The sequence below is a fragment of the Delphinapterus leucas genome, chromosome 3 (genome assembly GCF_059928025.1).
Source record: "Delphinapterus leucas isolate spDelLeu-1000000601 "Yukka" chromosome 3, BTC_Dleu_Yukka2, whole genome shotgun sequence".
NCBI classification, from domain to species: domain Eukaryota; kingdom Metazoa; phylum Chordata; class Mammalia; order Artiodactyla; family Monodontidae; genus Delphinapterus; species Delphinapterus leucas.
Window position 1 is genome coordinate 28,550,747 of NC_143131.1, and position 24,130 is coordinate 28,574,876.

The 24,130-nt window shown below is 42.2% G+C and overlaps 1 protein-coding gene across 1 annotated transcript in view; it reads left to right on the top strand.

Moving 5' to 3' along the window:
- Nucleotides 1–24,130, top strand: part of NPR3 (natriuretic peptide receptor 3) — a 69,229-nt gene that overhangs the window by 31,775 nt on the left and 13,324 nt on the right. The window contains exon 4 of the mRNA XM_089908742.1: nt 20,619–20,754. Within this exon, the coding sequence (XP_089764868.1) occupies nt 20,619–20,754 (136 nt within the window). The remainder of the gene's footprint in view (nt 1–20,618; nt 20,755–24,130) is intronic.

Consider the following 24,130-nt stretch of genomic DNA (forward strand, 5'->3'; position numbering starts at 1 on the left):
TGAGGGTTTCCTGAGTTAGGGTGCATTAACTCTTTACAATTCTGTGCAAAATTTTGTACGTAAGGGCACATGTGTATATTTCTGGAGAGAGGGGCCAGCACCCTTCATCTGATTTTTAATGGAGCCAGTGTCACAAAAAGGTAAGACTCATTGAACTAGACCAGAGTTAGTCAGCATACCATTTGACCAGTTACTGTCCCAAGCCCTATTTATTCCTACGGATAGGGTACAACATTGTGCAAGCAGGGCTGCATTGAAAAATCACTCCCCTGGAAGAAAATGAAGAGACACCTGAATGCGCTAATATTTTTTAATCTTATGTTCTAAAACCATTAGTTTTATTTCTGAGATGAAAGAGATACTAATTCATTTATTTATTCCTTCATTCTGAACTAGGGAGTCAGTCCAGTCTTTACAACTACCAGTGTTTTCACATGAGGTCTTTAAGAGGTAGACTTAACTTTGTCCCAGCTACTATTTCTCAGTTTAGACTGAGCCAATGTTGGAGACCTCTTTTCCCCTCTGGCAGCTGCTCTGACTTCTCAGTCCTGTAAATCCCACTCTTGGCTTTGCCCCATTCTCCTATTGTGTTTGGCACTTCTGAGACCCATTCACTGGCTGGCCCTTTAACAGTTGGCTCTGCCCTTGGGTGAAGCTCACCCTCTTTCCTTGATGTTGTAGTTGTTTAAATCAAAACGATACATGATTTTCTAGATTGAATACAATGAAAGAAGACCCACACTGAATTAAAAATGAATTCATAATACTCTGAGAGTTACGACAAACACAAGTCTCCCATTCTGCTCTTCTCCACTCCTGACTCCCATTCTTTGGAGGCCATAATCCTTAACGTTTTTATTGGCCTCTGCTGTTTCCCTTTATATTTCTAAAATAGCTTATCTATATTGATGTTTTGAATATTAAAAATTTTCATATTATTTTGTGATTTTGTAAAATGGAAAAAGATTTAGCTCCTTTATACACTCTTCCTCTACCAATACTTCTTTTTCCTCCCATCCTCCCAATAATTTGTGACATAATTTTTAGTTAAAGGTATAGTCACAAAATAAAATTTGAAGCTAAAAAAATAGAGCTTTTATTATTATGACATGCATATATATGTATATGTATTTACAACTGAATCATGTAGTGCTCTATGATTACATTTCTTTTCCTGCCTAGCTTTTTGTTTTTTCTGCAGTTAGTAATTTCCTTGGTTTTTTACTTGCTTCCATGTAATTCTCACTATTTCATTCTTATTCCCTCAGCCAAAAATTTTGGATAATGATGTTTCTTTTTTCCCCCCCTTTGTCTTCCTGCTCTAGTTTAGAGTAATTGCTTTCTTCAGTATCAATCTTTAGTTCTCTCCTGTACTGGATCCTCTTTTTCTTGGATATCAAATCTCCTTCTTTGTTGAATTTCACCTTAGTTTTGAAGGACAGGGGTGCAAGGATTCTTCAGTATATGCAAATCAATCAATGTGATACACCATATTAACAAATTGAAGAATAAAAAGAACCAGCTTTTAGTTTCATTGATTTTTGCTATTGTTTTCTTTGTTTCTATTTCATTATTTTCTGCTCTGATTTTGATGATTTGTTTCCTTCTGCTAACTTTGGGTTTTGTTTGTTCTTTTTCTCTAATTGCTTTAGGTGTAAGGTTAGGTTGTTTATTTGCGATTTTTCTTGTTTCTTGAGGTAGGATTGAATTGCTCTAATCTTCCCTCTTAGGACTGCTTTTGCTGCACCCCATAGGTTTTGGGTCATCGTGTTTTCGTTGTCATTTGTTTGTATATAATTTTTGATTTCGTCTTTGATTTCTTCAGTGATCTCTTGGCTATTTAGTAGCATATTGTTTAGCCTCCATGTGTTTATGTTTTTTTTTTTCCTGTAATTGATTTCTAATCTCACAGTGTTGTGGTCAGAAAAGATGCTTGATATGATTTCAATTTTCTCCTGCTGAGACAGGAGGATAAATTTACTGAAACTTCATTTGTGACCCAAGATATGATCTATTCTGGAGAATGTTCTGTGTGCACTTGAGAAGAAAGTGTAATCTGCTGCTTTGGGATGGAATGTCCTATAAATATCAATTAACTCTATCTGGTCTAATGTGTCATTTAATGCTTGTGTTTCCTTATTTATTTTCTGTCTGGATGATCTGTCCATTGGTGTAAGTGAGGTGTTAAAATCCCCCACTATTATTGTGTTACTGTCAATTTCTTCTTTCATGGCTGTTAGCATTTGCCTTATGTATTGAGGTGCTCCTATGTTGCGTTCATAAATATTTATAATTGTTATGTCTTCTTGGATGGATCCCTTGATCATTATGTAGTGTCCTTCCCTGTCTCTGTGACAGTCTTTATTTTAAAGTCTAGTTTATCTGATATGAGTATTGCTACTCCAGCTTTCTTTTGATTTCCATTTGCATGGAATATCTTTTTCCATCCCCTCACTTTGCCTGTATGTGTCCCTAGGTCTGAAGTGGGTCTCTTGCAGGCAGCATATATATAGGTCTTGTTTTTGTATCCGTTTGGCCAGTCTGTGTCTTTTGGTTGGAGCATATAATCTGTTTACGTTTAAGGTAATTATCGATATGTATGTTCCTATTACCATTTTCTTTATTGTTTTGGGTTTGTTTTTGTAGGTCTTTTTCTTCTCTTGTGTTTCCCGCCTAGAGAAGTTCCTTTAGCATTTGTCGTAAAGCTGATTTGGTGACGCTGAATTCTCTTAGCTTTTGCTTGTCTGTAAAGCTTTTGATTTCTCCATTGAATCTGAATGAGATCCTTGCTGGGTAGAGTAATCTTGGTTGTAGGTTTCCCCCTTTCATTACTTTGAATATATCCTGCCACTCCCTCCTGGCCTGCAGAGTTTCTGCTGAAAAATCAGCTGAAAACCTTATGGGGATTCCCTTGTATGTTACTTTTTGCTTTTCCCTTGCTGCTTTTAATATTTTTTCTTTGAATTTAATTTTTCTTAGTTTGATTAATATGTGTCTCGAAGTGTTTCTCCTTGGGTTCCCCCATTTTTTCAACTCTTCCAACTTCTTTTATTTTCTGTGATTGCCACAACTTTATCTTCCAACCTGTCTATTGAATTTTTAATTTTTGATATCATATTTTTAATTTACAAGACCTCTTTTTTGTTCTCTTTTTAAAAAATAACACACTGACCTTGTTTCCTGGATGCAATAGCTTCTTTTCCTGAGTGTACTCTTCCATCAGTTCTAGAATGTACTTCGTTCACATTTTAACTTATCTAAAGTTGAGATTCATTTTATAATTGGTGGGCTGTCATAATGTTTTCTTTCTAAGGGCACATATAATACAGGTGCTTCATATAATTGCAGATATTTCATCTTTGTTGAGATTTTTAAAACGTTTTCTTTTACTTCCTGCTTGCCTATTTCTTTCAAATTCCTTTCTAAAAATATTCATTTTGAATTCTTTCTCTTTCATATTATAAGCTTTTCTTAAACTGTTGGTAATCCTTATCTAAGTTCTGCGTGCATGGGAACTTGTCTAGTGGTGGACTTTATTGTAGGGAAATAACATGTCAAGTTGGCTTTTTCAAAGGGTTATCCCAAATATGATTATGTGAGGGTTGTTTCTCTTAGGCTGGTCAGTTTCAATAAATAATTCTCCTCCAAATAACTTCTTGAGAGTCATAAGCCTGCCCTACATTCTGGGAGCCTAGGAAGGGGGGATTCTCACCTTTAGGATTGAGGACTTTTCACCTACACCTCAATTTTCAGTATTATGCTTCACCCAATCTCCAGCTGTGCCTTGTACCCTCCCAGTCGGATCTTTGTGTCAACATATTCAGACAATAAATCTCCTGTCTTCTGCCTGGATAGGAAGGGACAGTTTCTTCTCTGTTTAAGGCTTGGGGGTGGGGGATCTGACATTTAAGTGCTTCTTGTACAGATTTTCAACTAATCCCAGTATTTCCAACCCCACTGCATCCCTACCTCCAGAGGTAACTAGTGTCTCCAGGTTAGAGCCTCTGGACTGGAGTTCTTTGCTTGTTGGAATTCCCTGTCACGCTCCCATGCACACTTGGGTTTAGGTTTCTCAGGTCTATTGAGTCACTTACCCCTTTCCAACTTCCAAAATTTTTTTGACTTTCCTCATCTACTATTTCCTTCCTGTACTCTTTCAACTTGTAAATTTACATCTTAAAAATTTCATTGTCATTTTAGTGGGGATTTTGCAGGGAATGTATGTTTCAATGGTTGTGACTTACTGAGTCTCTCAGTACCAGGCAAATATGCAGTGATGGTGGTGCCATCTTTATTTTTTGCAGGTGGTGGTGGTTGTGGTAATCTAGTTATATTCAAAGCAAAGAAGGAAGAGGAAAAGAGAGACAGAGTGTGTGTTTGAGAGAGGGGGTCAGTGTATTTCTTTTAGTCCAGAATGCTCTTGCTCCTTTAGAAATTCCCACTTGGTTACAGCTTCTCTTCTAGTGGCTACTTAATCTTGATTTATTAGCTCAGTGCTTTCTTTCTTACCCTCACAGATATGCCTGCCCTCTGTGATTCTTCAAAAGCAGTTGTACAGAAGCAACACACATTAACAATAATATATACTCACTAAGAAAAGGCTTGTTCTTTTACAGGTTTGTCGTACTAGTGTATGAAGACTTTATTTTACTCTATGTCCAGGGCTAAACTGTTTCTTCTAATACAGCTCTTATGCCAGTGTCATTTGAAAAAGGAACACATATAGGAATATCATCTAGGAATCCTGTTGCCAGTGTAAGTAGAAGTTTAGGTTTTAACGTGGATTTTTTAAAAAGCTAAGTTTTAAGATTAAAAAATGGAATATTTACATAAAAATAATGGGACCTGTTTGTGTCCTGTTGGGTTATTTGTAATTTATCACAATGCAGTGGTAGCAATTTTGCACCCTTTCTAGAATCTCTTAGGACTCTCTTATTGTACAACAAAATACTTCAGAAAAAAGTGAAAACATTGGAAGACATAAACTTGTATAGAGGGCTCCAACATGGGACTCAGTCACCTTCCAGTGCAACCTTGGGTAGTAGAGACCATCTCCTCTGAAGAGGATCTGTTCCCTAGTAATCTCCAATGTTGCAGACAGCATTATTCTAGAACCAAAGGCAATCCAGCTGGGAAAGGAGCTGTAGGAGAGAAGGCAGCGCTCCTGACCCTGGACTTGGGCTGAGAAGGCCATTGGCTGGGTCACTTTACTTCTTAGGGCTTCCTCTGTTGTAAAACCAGAGATTGGGGCCACTACCTCAAGGGGCTTTCCCGTTCCCAGGTTTCTGTTATTATATGTTGAAAGTGTTTTTCTAACTTTAGTCTTAATTTAGATGTTGTTATTTCATTGTCAATATCTGGATATGGAATTTACTTACCCTTTATTGAAAAATCACAATGTAACAATCATCACAACCCACCCACCTGCATTTTAGGAGAATTTTATTCCAGTAAAGTATTCTGCTGCTTATAACATTATATCATAAAAGTCTCTTGGAAGTTTTCATTACTCCAGCTTTAAAATACAAAGGACCAACTTTTCTTCAGCTCCAGACTGGTCACCGTTCTGCAGCCTGAAACCCTTTGTATATGCAAAACTCATCTTTGTGTACACAAACTAAGTAATTGCAATGTTCTGCGTCCAATTTGCATTTGCAGGGATCCAGCTGCAAGTGTCGTTTTGCAAACACAAAATTAGAGCCTGGTTTAGATGCATTTTTTAAAAAAGTATTTCTCCAGTTAATCTCAGCGATGGCTTTTTGATGTTGTTGTTAAAGAAAGGTGTTTTAGTTATAGAGAATTTGCAGAGTCCATTTTTTTAATGAAATAATGCTGCATCCTTGGTACTCTGGCTTTCAAATTCAGTTTCATACTTCTTAATGCGACCTCTGTTCTTGACTTGGGGTAGAATTTGGTAAATGCTGTTTTTATTTCTAACCAGGTATTCTGAGCAGGAGGTGATTTTATAACCTTGGATATTTGCTCATTTGAGGTTAGCAGGCCACCCATAGCTTGTTTTTTCTCCTTATTTAAAAGTTGAAAATTTAACTAATTAAACAAATTTCCGGCAGTGTCTGATGCACAGCAGAATTGTTAGGGAGGTGGGATGTGTATTGGGCCATCCCTCCCTCCTAGGTTTCCCTCTGACACTCAAAAACGAAATGGGAGCCTGGAGCCTGCAGCTTATCTAGCCACAGTATTTGAAAAGAGACAAGGTTTAATAAATCATTGTTTAGATAGGCCAGGCATTACATTTTGGAAAGTCCAAAATGTTGAAAAACAACACTCTCATTTCCTTCAGTGAGGGGAAGGCCCAGCAGTAAAGCTGTCTAATCCAGCTTGTGTTTTGACACTGGTTTTCCACAGATGCAGTGTGGGAGGTGTTATCAGTTGAGAAGTTATCAGCTCATCAGTGAAATCTTGGCCGGGCACTTCCCCCCTTATTGTCTTATATAATATCATTTAATTGGAACTGGATACTCTTTTTTTTTTGGCGGTACGCGGGCCTCTCACTGCTGTGGCCTCTCCCGCTGCGGAGCACAGGCTCCGGACGCGCAGGCCCAGCGGCCATGGCTCACGGGCCCAGCCGCTCCGCGGCATGTGGGATCTTCCCGGACCGGGGCACGAACCCGCGCCCCCTGCATCAGCAGGCCGACTCTCAACCACTGCGCCACCAGGGAAGCCCGGAACTGGATACTCTTACTGAAAATTTTCAGTTAGCTCTTCAGTAAAACCAATGAAAGAGAAAAAAAAAATGCAGCGGACGCAAGCAATATTTGCCCCACTTCTGGTGAGGGTGTGCACAGGCAGCCTTTTGTGTCTGCCAGAGCTGCATCAGAATAGGAGAATACCCCCAACACCACCCTGCCCTGTGCCCTCACCCCCTTTCTTTAAAGTCAGCCAGGGAATAATTTGTCCAAATGAAAAGGCCCTTTCCGGCACTGGAGGGCTTTGCTAATTGTATTTGAAAGAATCAAAGCAAACCACAAGTTGGCTTTTAACAAGAGAAAAGTAATGTGTTCACATACCAACATATTAATAAGATTAGTTTTATTAGGAAGATGTAATCAGGCAGAATAAGGACTGCAAGAGGAATGGCTTTTTAAAAGCCACTTTTATTTTCTAGCTAAAGAAATACCAGTCGGCTTTCAAAACACATTTAAAGAAAGATGTACCGAAATCTAAAAAAATACATCAATTTCACTTTCTTGACATAAAAGGGAAAAATGTTTTAAAATTGTTTATTTCTGTAACTTTTAAATAGCTTTAGTTGTGCTAAATTAGAATAGTAAAACAGCTTGGGAATCTCCTGGCTAAAGTATTTTTGTTTGATTGTAAATAGGTATCCATTTGCTTGTGATTTCTACATATTGGCAGGTGTGGATTTATTAATTGCAAAAATGCTGTTGAACTGGTGCAAGTGGAAAATGTTCAAGGAGGATCCACAGCACCCCACTTAGAAATGATTTTTCCAAGCAGTAGACTTCATTTTGACCTTTCAAAAGACAATCACTGCATTTTTTTTTTCCATTATATGCAGTGATGTAGTTTCAGTTAGAAAGATATTTTGCAATAATGGTGACAATGTACTCAAATGCACATGACTAAAATAGCAATGCAGTGTGGAAATAAGTTTCACAATCCAAAAGCCAAGCTATTTTCCTTTGTTTTTCTTCCTGTATCGTCACTGAATGGAGTAGAAGGGCGTTTCACGCATTTGGCCAAACTCTTTACAGCAGAAGCACATTCTTTCTAGAAGAGTCAGGTCACTTAAAATATGGACTAGAGATGCATTACCAGTTCAGCTTGCAGAAAGAACATACATCAACTCGAACAATTATACCCATTAGCATAAGTGAAGAAGCATGGGGCAAAACTGGAGAGGATGAAAGCTCAGAGTTCTTTTTTCTGCCTTTCTCCTCCCTTCCAACATCTCTGTGCTCTGGGGACCTCAGCATCCTTCTTTCTCCACTTGGTGAGGAACTCATTTCCACAAAGATATTGGGGGTTCAGTAGATTAGCTTTACCAGGATATTTCATTTAAATGGAAAAGGAAGACGACATAAGTAAACCTAAAGGTGATACTTTTCTGTTCCGTGGAGGAGATGAGTGAGTCTTTCAAATGCCAGGCTTTAGTCTTTCTGCCAGAGAGCTCTGCTCAGGAAACATTTATCTAGTCGGGCCACCCTGTGGCTAGAGCAGCGTGGTACTTTCTAAACTTACGTGAAGCTTTGCATTTTACTAATCGAGCAGCAACAAAATGGCTGCATTTCCCATAATTTGACAGGAACCAGAAAGGAGTGCCCATGTGTTCAGCCTTCCAGCTTGGAAGAGGGGAGGGAGGCCGATGGGCCCCGTCGGCTTCGTTGGCCGCTGCACTAACAGAGGACTCTTGGTGTTTGATGCTGATTGCAACCACAGTTTTGAAAGTCCGTGGGCAGAGTTGGGTTCATAAGGCCTGGCCATTGATGCTTCTGTCCGTGTGAGTGGATATGGCGGAGGAGCCCAAGGTAGTGGTTCAGTAAATGTTAATTGATAGGCATTAAAACAATCGGTGACCCGGGGGCATGCCACCTTGTGTGCCAAAGACGTTAATCTGTAAAATGGAGAAAACCACACCAGGTTGCTCTTGGAAGTTATGAAGAATGATTGTAAAGGGGTTTTCGAAGCTTAAGCGCTTTGACTGATAGTGTCCGAAGAAAACAGCCCCAGCTGCAGAGAGCAGAGCATCTCCGTGGCCCTGTGAGCGATGTGCAGTAGCAGTGTCAAATGGCATCCTTTCTGGGGTCCAGCCAATTGTTAAAAGGGAGGAACTAGAATAATATATTGCTGGGGGCTCAACCCCGTCCTGGTTATGAAATTCGAAAGTGACTTAAGCTGTAGGAAATTATTTTGGATTAGTCTTTATCATCTGATTTCCCCCCGGAGAGAACTTGCTTCATTTTATAAAGTTCTAAAAATCTTTTTTTTTTTCTTTTTTTAAAACAAGAGGCATCAGCCACCGTGTCCCTCTCTCTTCTTTTTTTAAAAAATTTTATTTATTTATTTTTGGCTGCGTGGGGTCTTCATTGCTGCGCGCAGTCTTTCTCTAGTTGCGGCGAGTGGGGGCTACTCTTCATTGCGCAGGCTTCTCATCGCGGTGGCTTCTCTTGTTGCGGAACACGGGCTCTAGGCGCACAGCCTTCAGTAGCTGTGGCACACGGGCTCAGTAGTTGTGGTTCACGGGCTCTAGAGCGCAGGCTCAGTAGTTGTGGCGCACGGGCTTCGTTGCTGTGAGGCATGTGGGATCTTCCCGGACCAGGGATCGAACCCATGTCCCCTGCATTGGCAGGCGGACTCTTAACCACTGCGCCACCAGGGAAGTCCTGGTTCTAAAAATCTTGCTCCCACAGACTGTGGTTTACAGATAGGGAGGAGGTGAGCAGAGAATTTGTGTGTGTATAATGAACAATTTAACAATTGGCCTAAATTTGGGGACCTGTATTATTCCCTTTACCGTTATCTCTATGTGGGATAATTACTAAATCACTGAAGTCAGCCAGCTTTGTTTTTACCCTATCCTAAAGGTCTTAAAGAGATTTCATTTATTAGTAAATAGTCCTGCATCAGATCGGCACTCTAATTTGCCCATCGTTGCTCTACAAACTACATTCATTTCAATTTGGGGCCATTTTCTCTTTTCGTAACTCAGCAGTGACTGAAATATACTCAGCAGTATATTTATGGTAGCTCTATGTCTAAGAATTTCTTGGGTAGAACAGATTTCAGATACAGCACATATGCCCTCTAGATGCACATGCGTTTTTGTTGGTCATTTGACCCTATGTATCACCAGGCATACAGTTAAGCCTGCAGACGGTTGTTCATTGAACCTGTATGCCCGCCATGCACACTTACTGAGCGCCTCCTTCAGGCAAGGCATTGTGTCTTGTGAGGACAATTCATCACTTGTGCGGGTGGCTCTTGAAGGATGGGTAAGAAGAGGTGGGTGCAGAAGAGCCTCCTCAGAGAGGCTAATATAGGGAATCCCAGCTTAGTAGAAGGCGGCAGTAGACACATTTAGGGAGTAGTGAGCAAAATCACCTGCCTTGAATGAGGGGATTTTTGTAGAGGAGGAGTTTGGAAAGGTCTCTCTTTTTTGAAATTTGCTCCTCCCTTGGCTGCCAAGACACCACCGTGTCTAAGTTCTCTGCCTACATTGTAGACTTTCCTGGTCTCCTTTCATGACTCCCCTTTTCCACTTGCTCCACAAATATTAGTGTTTCCCAGATTCTTTCCTTGGCCCTTTTTCTTCTCTAAACACTTTCTGGGCAGCACATCCACTCGCCTGGGTGGGATGTTCATCGTGATGTGGATAACACTTAAATTTCTATCTCCAACTCCAGCCTGTCTTTGAGTGGCAGACCCCGAGTTCCAATTGCCCATTGGCACCTCTGCCTGAATAACACTGTGTCTACCTGCCTCATCCTTTCATTCAGAACTGCTCCATTCTGAGCTCTGCGGACCAAGCCTAGAGGGGGAGTCAAGGAGGATGGAGCTCCGAGTTCAAAGAACTTATTCTGCATGCAGAAGAAAGTAGAAAGTAGGAGACTGTAGTCAAAAAGAGATTTTCAAGGATTTTGAAAGTAGAGCAGTTCTGGGTGATGATAAGATCTTTGCTACTCAAAGGGTGGTCTATGGACCAGTGGCACCAGCATCACCTGGGAGACTGTAGAAATGAGGAGGTGTAGTGCTCTATCCCTCAGACCTGCTGAATCAGAATCTGCATTTGAACAAGATTTGCCAGTGAACTGTGTGCACAGTTCTGAGAAGCTTTGGCCTAGGGTATGTGCATGAGAGTGAATTGATGAAGTTCCGTGGAGATGAAGTGTTCAATGTTCAATGTTCAATGAATGGATAATGCACAGGGAGATTGAAATGGTTCAGTACGAATGCAATAATGTGGGTGGAGAGGAAGAATGTGAGCTGACTGCCAACCTCCTTAATGCATTCATTATGTCCTGGGAGTGAGGGAGGGTCCTTGCGTCAGAAGACAGTGATATTTGACATAGGATTATTGATGTCTTAGTTCTTTGAGAACAGAGCCTCTGATTAGATTTTTTCCCCTTTAAGTTCTGTGCCTCAGCTCTTAAAAAAGATATAGCAGATCCTTAAATAATGATGAATTGACTTTACGAGCAGTGGGCTTAAACAGATTAAGCCTTTTGGTCAATTTACATTGTTTTAAAGGGAACCTGGAGCTAACTTAAACAATCTGGTATCCAATATCACCTTTTCTCCCCCCTCCTTTGATTATACTTTCCTGACAGGTAATTCAAAATGTGTTTGCTAGGGCAAACTTCTTCGTTCTTCTTTTCTCTCTCTTGATGTGCATATAACATCTTGGAAATCTTATACGTGTTAGAGAACTCATATTGATGCTCTAGCCTTGGGTGTGAGTTTGGTCTTTAAGGAGGTGCCTTGCTTGATAGACAAATCAACACTGATGATGCAGGCACTGATTTGGAGCCAGGAGATTTGAGTTCCAGTCGCAGCTCTGTTCTTACTATCTGTGCAACGTTGAGTGAATCAGGCAACAATTACAGGCTTCAGCTTCTCATTTACACAACATGCTGGTTGGACTATATGAGCCGTAAATTCCCTTCGAGTTGTAAACTTGTGATTCTGTAATTCTTTTAGGCTGTTAAGAATGCCTGTGAGGTTAACATGATGCAGCTCCCTAAGATGTGTACCCAAGGGTCTCTCTTGTATTGTGGCCAATATATTTATGAAGCTCAGTGTCATTCTATCCATGATTCAAAATCATGATACATCTGCATCTAGAGTACTCTGAATAGTTCTGGTAACTTTCTTAAGAGAAACGAGTCTCCTCACATTAGTAGAATATGTTAGCCCTAAATGTTTTTAAAAAGAAATAGAGTATGTTTTAATTGCCCAAGGGAGTGAAACAATTTTCTTATGAAATAGACTTAAAAAGATCCATCTCTTTGAAATGTTGCACCATCCAACCTTGTGAAGACCATGGGGCATTTCTTGAAATCTGAAGACTTAACTGAATTCTCAAGCAGTAGACCTGAAGGGATACTTTCAGGATAATGACAAGGAATGACTATTTTTCCTGGTAGTTAGTAAGCATATGAAACTCATTACTTGCATATTTTCCAAAGGCTGTCTTAACATGGGTTCCAGAATGATTTAGATCAGTTCATTATGCTGGATCCCAAATGGGATTCAGAGCTTGTTGATCTTTTGGTGTGAGGCCCTATTCTTTAAAGTTGATATTGGTGATATACAAATACCTTTAAAGACTTATTCATTTAAAAATTAAAAATGAATTTAGTTCAGTGATAGAAAACAGAACTGGACTGGACAAAACATGAATGTTGACCTTATGATTATGTATTTTCATATGTTCTTATAGAAGCTACTGTGGAAAGTTTTCCACAATTTTCCGGACTTGGGATATTCATTTAGGGAATTAAGAAAATGTTTATTATGGGAAATTTTAAATACATACAAAAATGGAGAGCACAGTATGTGAAACTCTGTGCTGTCACCACTCAGCTTCAATAATTAACCAAGTCAGTCTAATTTCATCTCTAACTTTTTTCCCACCCTTACCCCTCGGCGCCAGTAATTCTGAAGCAAATCTAAGGCATCCTCGTTTCATCTTAAGCATTTTAATATGTATCTCAAAGATAAGTTTATTATTTTATTTAATAAAATTTATGCACAATGAAATCCATAGCTCTTGATTGTGCTATTTGATCACCTCCGATAAACGTGTATGTCCATGCAACTACTACTCCTGTTAAGATATAGGAGATTTGCAGGACCACATGCAGTTTCCTCATGTCCCTTTCCAATCAGTTTCTACCCCCATAAGCAACCACCCTCCTCCCCCCACATCTTTAATGAGCTATAATTGACAAATGAATTCACATAAACTGAAGGTGTAGGACATAGTGATTTGCTATGTGTGTACATTGTGAAGTGATTACCACAATACGCTTAGTTAACACACCATGACCTCGTATAGTTACCTTTTCTATTTTTATTTTCTGGTGGTGAGAGCATTTTAAGATTTACTCTCTTAGTAAATTACATGTATACAATACAGTATTGTTAACAGTAGTCACCATGCTGTACATCAGAGCCCCAGAACTTATTCATCTTATAACTGAAAGTTTTTACCCTTTTACCAACATCTCCCCATTTCTCCCACTCTCCAGCCTCTGGCAACCACCGTTCAACTCTCTATGAATCTGACTTTTTTAGATTCCACACAGGTGAGATCATATAGCATTGTCTTTCTCTGTATGGCTTATTTTACTTAGCATAACGCCCTCCAGATTGTCACAAATGGCAGGATTTCCATATTTTTTTATGACTAAATTCTATGTGTGTCTCTCTCTCACACATTTTCTTTAATCGTTCATCTGCCAGTGGACACAGTTGTTTCCATAGCTTGGCTATTGTGAAAAATGATGCCATGAACAGAGTGCAGTATCTCTTCCAGACACTGACTTCCGTTCCTTCAGATACATACCCAGAAGTGGGATTAATAGGATTAATAGGCCTTTTTATTCACAGATGGGTCAGAAGTCCTGATTCACTTGATCTGAGCTGCTGGTTTAAATACCTGCTTAACGGTCAGTGTGTTGCCTCATGTCCCCTCTCCTCTCCTCTTCTCCCATCTTCCGCCCTCTCATTCTGCCTCTAGGTGCGGGTTCTGTCCCTCCCTCATCTTCCAGTACATTGTTAGTCTTCTCTTTTATAGACCCTCGCTGGTCTTTCTAGCCTATGTGCTCAACTTGTAGAACTCCTCAACTATTAGCCGGTTAGAAGAAGAAACCAGAGCACAAAACTGTTTTACAACCTTAGCTGGCTGAACATATGTGCCAGTTGGATAGATGTCATAACTAGGTGAGCCTGGTTTGGACCCCTACTTAAGAACTTGCCCACCCAACATTTTCTGCAGTTTTGACCCCATCCACCGACAAAGATCTCTCGTTTCTGTTTAGGATGTTAGTCAGAGTGTCTCTTATAGGATAATAACAGTGTCCATCTATGAAGGTTTTGTAAGGACTAAACACAGCAGAACTTAAATTCTATTAAGTTCAGCTCCTAGAATATAGGAGATGTTTAATATCATAGTTAATACCTGGAAGTAAAGAGAACTGCTTGACTTTGTTCAATCTAGCATTTTGTAAACCTGTTTAACCATGACAGTGCTATTTCTAGAGCCATCTGTTAACATGTTAAGGAATGCTGCTGCTGTATGGAATCCAGCTTCGGAAACTCTGAATTAAGAATTGAACAAAATTAAGCTGCTGACTGTTCACAATGAGTGAATAAACCAGAGCTGCTTGAACTGGGAGTCGGGCTTCTGGATCTTAACTCAGTCCTCACCACACCTTGAAACTGCTTGAATAAGAAGGAGAGGTTTCATTTTAAGACACAAGACAGAAGTGAAAAAAAAAGTCATCCTTATACAAAGCCTAGATTTTTGCTTCTCTCTTCCTTGTAATCACATCTCCAGGTGACTCGAGAAATTTAAGGAAAGCTATCTGAAGTTCTCAGGATCAGCTTTCAAGGATGTCATCAAGGTGGATAAAGTAGAGTCTACATGCTTCTTCTGATTTTGGCCTTTCAGGAGTGAGGCCAGAACTTGTCCCCCTGTGTCCCCCGTCTCCATCTCACTCTGGCTTGGTCACCCCACTTGCAGTCTTGGGGCTGCCTCACCGTCCAGCAGAGTGAGCAGGGTACTTGCTGCCTGCCTCGGCCCTTCCGCCTTGGGTTTGGTGTGTGTGTTGACCCACCTCGACATTGTGCCCGACAGGAACATAGACCCCTGGAAAGAAGGCCAGCAAGTGTCCAGAGCAGTCTGTGGGGGTCGGGTCCCCAGGCTTTCCGGAGGCACATCTGGTCGGGCACTGGTGGGACATGAAGGCCAAGGACAGACATTGCTCACCTGATTCATCTGAAAGCCAGAGACGATTATGTCATTAGGTATGTGCATTTCTCAACTAAGCCTTCAAGAGTGATAGGTGATGAGAAGCATCCTTATATGACGTGTGTGTGGGACACATTCAAAGGGCACATGTATCAGATGACCGAATTCCCTGTATGAGCACTGGGAGAATTTTAGAAAGTCATTCTCCTGCTTGCGCTCCACACCCACTAATTCCAGGAGCCCAGTTCCACGGAGTTCTCCTCCACCTCGTTTCTCGGGGCGGCTCTCCTGGCTGAGGTTGCCTCATGTAAGTGGATGCCGTCCACCAGCACCGCGGCACCTGTGCGCAGCCTGCACTGCCGTTCCCGTCATTAGAAGGGCAGCCGATTGCGGTAGCGTGGGAGACAGCTGAGGGGTCAGAACTTGACTTAATGATCTTCCCGGGGCTGCTTTTGTTTAATGATCCATTTTGTTTTAGGTGATGAGAGAGAGAAAAAAATCTGCTTCTATGTGCAGGCAGTCACACTTTAGGCTAGGAGACCCAAGTTAGTTTCCCAGTCTAGGGCATTACTATAGGGGCAGGGCTGAGCCTGGGATGGAGACAGTCATTTGGGTGACTTAGGGCCCATCCCCACCCCAAAGAAGTCTGCCAGACGATATGGCAATTCTTCGGCCAAGCACAGGGCTGGACCCTGGCTCTCTCCCAGGTCTGCTGCCTGACTCTTTGTAAGCCACTTGCCCTTTGCATTTCCTCGGAGTTACTAGGATAAGGGTAAAAATTTACAACTTCACTTTCCTCAAGGCTAAAATAAGTCAGCAAGTGACCAAGTGTGAATTCCATGAAGGCAGGCCCAGTATAGAAGAGCAGTATAGAAGGCCCGGTATAGAAGAGGGGTGTACGCCAGTAAGAGTGAGAACCCCTCTTTTGATGTTGAAGAATTGGTGATATCACTTGATTTATGGAAGTTCCTGCTGTTGTTACTCTATATTGTAGATTTAAAATTTTATGATTCAAAAGAAAATGGAATGAAAACAGATAGGATCTATATTTTTATTGTATGGAGGTCACGTGTGCAGTGTTCATCAAATGCATAATGTCCTTTAACCTTCGGCCTCCCCATGCAGCATGGCCAGGCCACTTTCTTCTGTGTCTACCATCTCCAGTGGCCTAGGAGGGCAGGACAAGGTTCATTTTCAGGGTCTTATTACTAATAATTCAAGATGAAGCTGCCACTGTTTCTGCTGTGATAGGGAGAGGCAGGTCCTGGACCATCTCTCCTCTTATCTGCCTGCCATCAAAATGTCCTTGTCCCTGATCTCCCCTTTAACTGATGGGGACGTTAAGGGTCATGTCTTTTCAAAAGACTCTTAAGAAACACTGCCCCAAACCCTCTGCTTTCCTGATTTGCATTTGGAACCGTTGGTTTGTGGTGAGAAAGACAGAACCACCTTACGACATGCTTGAGTACATGTGAACACCACGAGCGAAGCCCTGGGAGAGCCTAGCCTTGTGCTTAACTTTGGTAGCTTTCTCCCACTAGTCTCCATCTGAGAGCTTTACAGGCTTTCTCAGGTATCCAGACGACCCTGGGAGCGAGATTACTGCCGGGTGGTCCACTCTCACTTTACAAGAACAGCTGAGGCATGTAGCATTCTCTGCTGTCTTGTTTGGAGCACAGGCATTGAGGAATTCACCTATGAATTTTTCTCCCCAAAGAGAAATGAGAAAGACTCTGCTCACTGTCACAAATAAGAGCCATGTCAGGAACGGCAACTCTTTATGCTCAGTTAAAAAAGAACTAGATTTCTTTTTTTTTTTTAATTGAAGGATAGCTGATGTACAATATTATATAAGTTACTGGTGTACTTATATAGTGGTTCATGATTTTTAAAGGTTATATGCCATTAATAGTTATTATAAAATACTGGCTATATTCCCCACATTGTACAATGTATCTTTGTAGCTTATTTTATACCTAATTGTTTGTACCTCTTAATCCCCTATTCCTATATTGCTCCTCCCTCCTTCCCTCTCCCCACTGGTAGCCACTGGTTTGTTCTCTGTATCTGTGAGTCCGCTTTGGAAAAGAACGAGATTTGTATTCAGCTTTTCCCATGATAGAGAATTAAGAAGAAACTACACTAACAAATAGACATGGCTGACAGGTGCTATCAGGGAGAAAGGCCAAAGGCAAAAATGGCTTTCTTTTATGTGGAATAGCTGCCACTGGCCAGCACCAGAGGACAAAATCAAGGGAACTGAGGCGAAATGACGGGAGAGCATGCTTCCTTGTTCTGGGCAAACTCCCCAGAATGAGCGGAAGATGGTGAACGATTTCCATCTTGTTTGAACGACAGACACTTTGATGCACAGCGCAAATCATTATCATCCTGGAGCTGGTCCCTCACGGGGGTCGACTTCACCAGCTCGCTTGTGTGGAGTCCATCTACGCACCAGTGGGGGGCGGCGGTGCTGTTTGGTGGAGACGAAACTCCTAGGGCTCATGAACTGTATTTGTTCTCTTAGCTCTGCCATCGAGCAGGGGAATGGCTGCATTTAGGAATTTAAGGAAGACTCATGGCTAATGACAGTAAGGAAGGGCTTTCCAGCTAGAAATGGGGCTTACTACTAGAACAGGTCGGTCAGAAGAGGGAATGCTGTTTTCTTCCTTTAGTAACCACTGCCTGATCTGTCAGGCAGGAGTTTGAAGTCCTAGTGTTGTTCTGGCCAGAGGCGGGGGGCGGGGGTGGGGGTGGGGGGTGGGGGGGTGGGGGGGGACGGACCAGATGACCTCGTTCCTTTCAGCCTGGGGGCCAGCGGAAAGTGTTCCAAAGGCAACTTAATACTCTGGATTTATTTTTCTCCCTCATTTTTAAAAAAAATTGGCACTTCCAATTTTCAGTGTCTATAATGTGCTAATGGGCTTTCCTCCCATTAAAAAACACGTGTGGATGTGAGAATGTTCTCCTCGAGGAAAGACGGTCTCTGGGGTCTTGCTTCTGGCTTGAGGTCCTATGAGGTAGGTGTTATGAAACGTCCCCCGCAGCGGGCTGGGGTGTGAGTGAACCTCAGTGGGGGCCAGCAGCTCTCCTGCTAATTTTGGCAGGAGAGGGAGACACTCAGCCAATTTGAGAGGAAAGAAGGTAAACTTTGCGTTTCATTTGCAAACCCGGATAAAATGAGTTTTCCGACGCGGGCAGGTATTGAGAGCCTATCTATTCTCTTCTACCATTAAGCCTGTTAGGACAGAAGTAATCCAAGTTCATGTTTTTCAGCCAGATAATTATTCTTCCCATCCCGATTGTAGAGGGGGCAGCTCAGAGGGCGTATCAAGAAGGAAGGGAGCTCAAGAGCCAGACAGAGTGGATCGGACCAGGGCTTTTCAAAGGCATCTTATGTTTCCCATATTCCACGATTCTATGATGCTTCCCTCTGTAGCAGGGTGGTTTTTATACAATTATCAAAGGGAAGATTGATCTTTTGAAAAAATAGTTTTTATTGCGGCCTGAGGATTAAGTTACACAGCTACAGTCCACTCATTAAAACTCATTAACTCATCAGCATGCTACTTTCTCAAGCCATGATGACTTCGTGGCCTAAGTGAAAATTTCATATCCCTCTGGAAAATTGAATTAGCATAGCACAATCAGCAGAAAATTATCTTTGAGTAGTAGATTTTATTTCTACACCATTCTGCTTTGCCTAAAAAAATAATGACTCTGAGACTTGATGGCTAACAGTAAGAGCTAATGTCTACCATTTGCTTTCACAGTCCCAAGAGCTGTGTTAGATGTTTTACATGCACTCGTTCATTTAATCCCCAGGAGAGCTCTATGAGATGAGTAGATACTAAACTCACATTTAGTCGATAAGGATATTGAAGACTAGAGAGATCAACTAACATGTCAGGGCCAGGATTAGACTCTGGGTCTAGCAGCTAACTGAGGGGTCTCCCGTAAACCATACTCTTCTGTCCTCTGCCTCTGCCAGAGGGTCAGTGGAATTGACTAGCTTGGGCTGCACCCATCGCAGTTGGGTGGAATTAAGGATGTGACTTTGTGGAAGAGAACTGTTTGGAATATGAAAGCATGAACAAGGAGGCTTAGTTTCCATTAAGTGTAAAGTGGGTCAATAAGATATGTTGTAATAGTAATTAGATCCCTTATTTTTTGAACACTGCTATTAGGAATTAGAAGCTAAGCAGGATTCCTAGGTTTATAATTCTCTGTCTCTAGACAATAACAACAAAAGCTAACAGGGAGTGCTGACTTTTACATATTTTACATCTATTAGTTCACTTAAACATGACAGCAACCCCTTGAGATAGGCATGAATATTTTCCTCATTTTCCAGATGGGGAAAACTGAGACCCAGAGTGGTGCAAAAGCACAGCCAGGAAGTGGCAGAGCTGGGTGGCGAGCCCAGGCTCTTTAACCATTATTCTAGCCTGCCTTTCAGCACTAGGCTTTGGCAATTCTGAAATACTTGCTCCTCTGATGCAAACAGGACTTATTGTCCTTCAGGGTGGGATGAGGCCAAGAAGAACTGGACGTTGAGCCATGTCTTCTGTGAATGTTTGTGTATTTGAACCAGGTGGCTCTCTTCCTCCGGGGTCTCTTTCTAGGACTGGGGCAGGAATGCCTCTCTCAATGCCTCACCATGGTTGTCTGTGGGATGCCCAATTCACTCTGCTGCATGGAATTCCATTCTTGATGCTTTCTTCTGAAATAAGAAGGCTGAAATTTGGGGGTACTCTTATACCTAATCTGTAAGCTACTAAGTGTTTCAAGATTGTATTTGCTCAGTTCACGTTCAATGAACGTTACAGTGGGTTTAAATGTGGTATCAGAACTTGCCAAATGGTGCTTATAGAAGGACACAAGGCTCAGAAGGATTAAGTGACTTCTCCAATTTCACATGAAGTTGTATGTTTCTGAGTGCAAGGGCTATCTGACTTGAGCCAGGACTCAACTGAGATAAACCAATGGCCTGTTTCCATTCTTGTCCTTGGAGCTTGGCAGGGACTGGAGGTAGGGAGTGGTCAGATGCCCTGGAACTACTCAGAACACAAATTGGAAAGAGAAACTGAGATGTTGATGCTGGTAGAGGAGAGGACAGAAATGCTGGGCAGGCAGGGATGGCAGCGTCCATTCCTCTTTGCCCCCTTTGCGCTCTACTAGGCGTTCGGTAGTATTTGAATATGAATGAATGGATCCCTACTGTTTTTTTAGCCATGCTCCACATTCAGAGCATGGAGATCACAGGGGCTGGTGAAGATGGAGAAGACCTCAGGGGGAAGGTTGGACTCTAGTTGGCTTGAGGTAGAGAGCAGATGTGGGAAGAAGGAGGGCATGTGTACAGAGGCATCTATGGGCAAAGGCTGATGCACCTGGAATACTTAACCTGGCCCACAGGTACAATGTTCTTGACTTCTGTAATATCTTGTCTGCTCTCCAAACTCCCAAACGGGGGAAGGGTTTTCCTGACTAAGCCAGTGCCAGGAAAATTGTGGCATGAGTCTTGTTAGCTACTCTTTTGCACACCTCTGCCATCGCTTACGGGCCTCGAGTCTAACTTGTTAACCACTTGGATTTGCCCACATTATTCCCGAATGTGAGTCATTTGTTGTCTGGGCTCACCCAGCTGGGCTTTCCTTTCCAGGTTAACATGTTTGTTGAAGGATTCCACGATGCCATCCTCCTCTACGTCCTGGCTTTACATGAAGTACTCAGAGCTGGTTACAGTAAGAAGGATGGAGGGAAAATTATCCAGCAGACTTGGAACAGAACATTTGAAGGTGAGGTTTCAGTCTACAAGGCAACAACACTCTGAAGCTAATCAAGCTGCTTCTTTCCTGGTTCTGTTTTTCCCTCTTACAACCTTGGGACCTTGCCAGTGTCTTACATTTCTCAGCTGTAGAAGGAGGATAATAAGTCAAGATCAACCCACTTCACAGGCTTGTTGTGAAAATTAAATGAGATAAAGCTTGTGAAAGTGCTTTGAAAGAGTCCCACTGAAATAGGAAGTGCCTTGTCTCCTGATTACTAGATGACAACTCTAGGCTTCTTAAAATTAATCACAAGCCTCATTCACAACAAATAATCAGTTTGTGAAGAGTTCTGTGATCAGTTTTTTTTTTTTTTTTTTGGTGGTACGCGGGCCTCTCACTGTTGCTGCCTCGCCCGTTGCGGAGCACAGGCTCCGGACGCGCAGGCTCAGCGGCCATGGCTCACGGGCCCAGCCGCTCCACGGCATGTGGGATCTTCCCGGACCGGGGCACGAACCCACGTCCCCTGCATCGGCAGGCGGACTCTCAACCACTGCGCCACCAGGGAAGCCCTGTGATCAGTTTTAAAAGGAATAATCCCAGATATACATTCCTCTGTTCAAAACTGGGAGGTTTGAGATGATAAGCAGGTCCATTTGAGCTCTCTGCTTATATTTTATTTTTTAAAATGGTGAATACCAGCTGTTGCTTAAGAACAGAGAAGTATAAGAACAACGACAACAAAAAAATCGCTCGTCATCTCATCACTCAAGCAATCTCCGTTGAAATTTAAACATTGTACAAGAATGAGACCATTCTTGGCTGGAAACTTTGAATGCTACAAAAATGTACAAAATGAAAAGTGAAAGTTTTCCCTTCACACCCTAGTCCCCTGTCCCCAGTGTTATCACTATTAACGATTTCCTGTGATTCAGCCTAAAAATATTTTATGCCTTCTGCCAGCACATATGCATTTGTATATCTTATCTAAAAAATTTACACAAAAGGGTCATACTATGAATGCCATTCTTCATCTTAGCTTTTTCACTTGTATGTCAAGTAGAAGAATTTTCCATATGAGCGCTCATAGATTCAGCACATTTTTAAATGATGGTTCCATATTTTTCCACTGTTTGGCTGTACAAGTATTTCTTTAACGAGTCTCCTATTGATGGGCATTTCAGTTGTTTACAGTTTTTGCTATTACGCAAAATGCTATTATGATCTTACACATCTTGATGAATTTTTGTGAGTACATCCAATAGGGAGCATTCTCAGTCATGGCCTATCTGGGTCCAAAAGTATGTTGGTACCTTTTAAAGTGCATTAGGTATTGCCAAATATCTTCCAGAAAGGTCTACCAGTCCATATTCTTGCTAACAGCATGTGGAGTGCTAGTTTCCTCTCACCTCCCCATCAGTCAAAAAAAAAGAAAAAATGAACATGAGACTCAATATGAGAATGGTCCAGCTGCTGGAGCCCTGCGGATATCAACTTCAGATTCATTCATTCATGCATTCATCAGATATTCTTGAGCACTTACTATGTGCCAGGCGCCGGTCAAGGTGTTGAGGATTCAGCGGTGAACTAGAGAAATTCCCTGCAATCAACTGAGCTTCCATGGTAGTAGGGGGAACTGGCGATAAACGAATAAATACACCACTTCAGAGGCTATAAAGTAAAGCAGGTTAGGGATCTGGAAAGTGATGGGAGGGGTGTGGTAGGACTGCTAATTTAAATAGAGTTGTCCGGGAAGGTCTTTCTGATAAGCGGTGGTTGAGTAGAGACCTCAGAGTAGTGAAAGAAATTATGTAGATGATTAGAAGAGAATATTCCAGTGGCAGCAGCGAGCGCAGAGACCCTGAGTGTGTCTGGCAGGAGAGTGCTGAGGGCCGCCGTAAGAGCAAGGAGGCCGGTGCGGCGGCAGCAGTATGTGAGCCGCGGTGTGATGGTAGCCAGAGTCAGAGGTAGTGGGGCCAGATCCTGTGGGCCTGGAAGCTGCACTGAGGACCTCGGGTTTCCACCTGAGTGAGATGGAAAGCCACCAGAGGGTGTCGAGGGTCAGGATCTGTCTTGAGTCTTTTGTAGATGGGGGCTTTCTGGGGACCGAGGAAGATAAACTGTAGTAGGCTGGTGGGTAGCATCTGAGGACCACTGCCATACAGGTCACTGACCAGAGGTCAGGAAACCCACAACCTAGCCACTGGCTGTGACCTCAGTCCTTTGGGCTTCTTCTTTGTCACCAGTACTAAGGGGGCTGGACTAGCTGATGACTGACAAAGACCCTTTCAGTTCTGCATCATGCCAACTCGTCCTTTGAGCCCTTTAATGCACTGTGGCTATGCCTATATGTATTTATCAAGGCTAGATTTGGGGCACGTGTTTTTTTTCCCTTGGGACTCCCATCCACTCCACTGCCTCGTCTTGCCCTTGGTTATTAGAAAGAGTAGGATGGTACAGAGAGGTCAGGTTCTGGCGAGAGTTGTCTGGGCAGCAGCTATGGTGACATTTGGTGGATTTCATTTCTCCTTGGTGGTTTCAGTGGATACCACATCTTACTCAAAACTAGAGTGACATCTGCTTTCACTTTGGACGGATTGTAGGACATGAACGAATACAATAAGCCTCCAGGATTATCTTGCTCGACCTCTGACTGCTTCAGCTGAGGAGCTGGAATCAAATAGGATAAGTCAGGGGGCATATTAGGACTGAGTCAAATTTCCCAGAAGTTGTGTCCTGTGCACTGAGAAACCGGCATGTGTGGACATGACCCTGGTAGGCCACATCCTGTTCCTAGTTACTCCTCACTACACGATGTGGTCATTTGCTCTTGGTCATCAGAGGGAGGTTGTTAAGGGAAGGGCAGGTGCCCACAATGGCTGGAACTCAGTTTTGTTTAGAGGGCATGGACTAAATTTTCCCATAGGCCAACCTGATGCTTCCATTCTAGGGCTGGGTCTACACAGGCAATACGAAATGAGTCCCAAAACAATCAACTGTATAGTTCAGTCTAAACTTAGAATCTCATTGTCCAAATGTAAAGATAATTGAAGCCAAGGTAAGTTTTGACCTTGAATTGTTTGAAGAGCCCATTTTATTTGCTAAACAATGATCAATCTGAGGGTAGCCCCCAAAAAGAACTATAAAAAAATCCCCAACTGTTCTAAAATTAAAAACCATTTAAACTTTACTGGTCACTGTAAGTGACCATAAAGTTGTCAAGGGAAAAATACTCTGGACATTATTTGACAGATTTGGATTTCATTACTGTGAAACCTATGGCCAGATCTCAAGGTTTTCAATAAATGGCCTGGGAAGAAGCTGAATTTCCTCTCTGTGTGAGAGGTCAGAGTGACAAGGTAAATAGGACTGTGGCTCAAACCTTGAGCTCCGCTACAGGCCAATA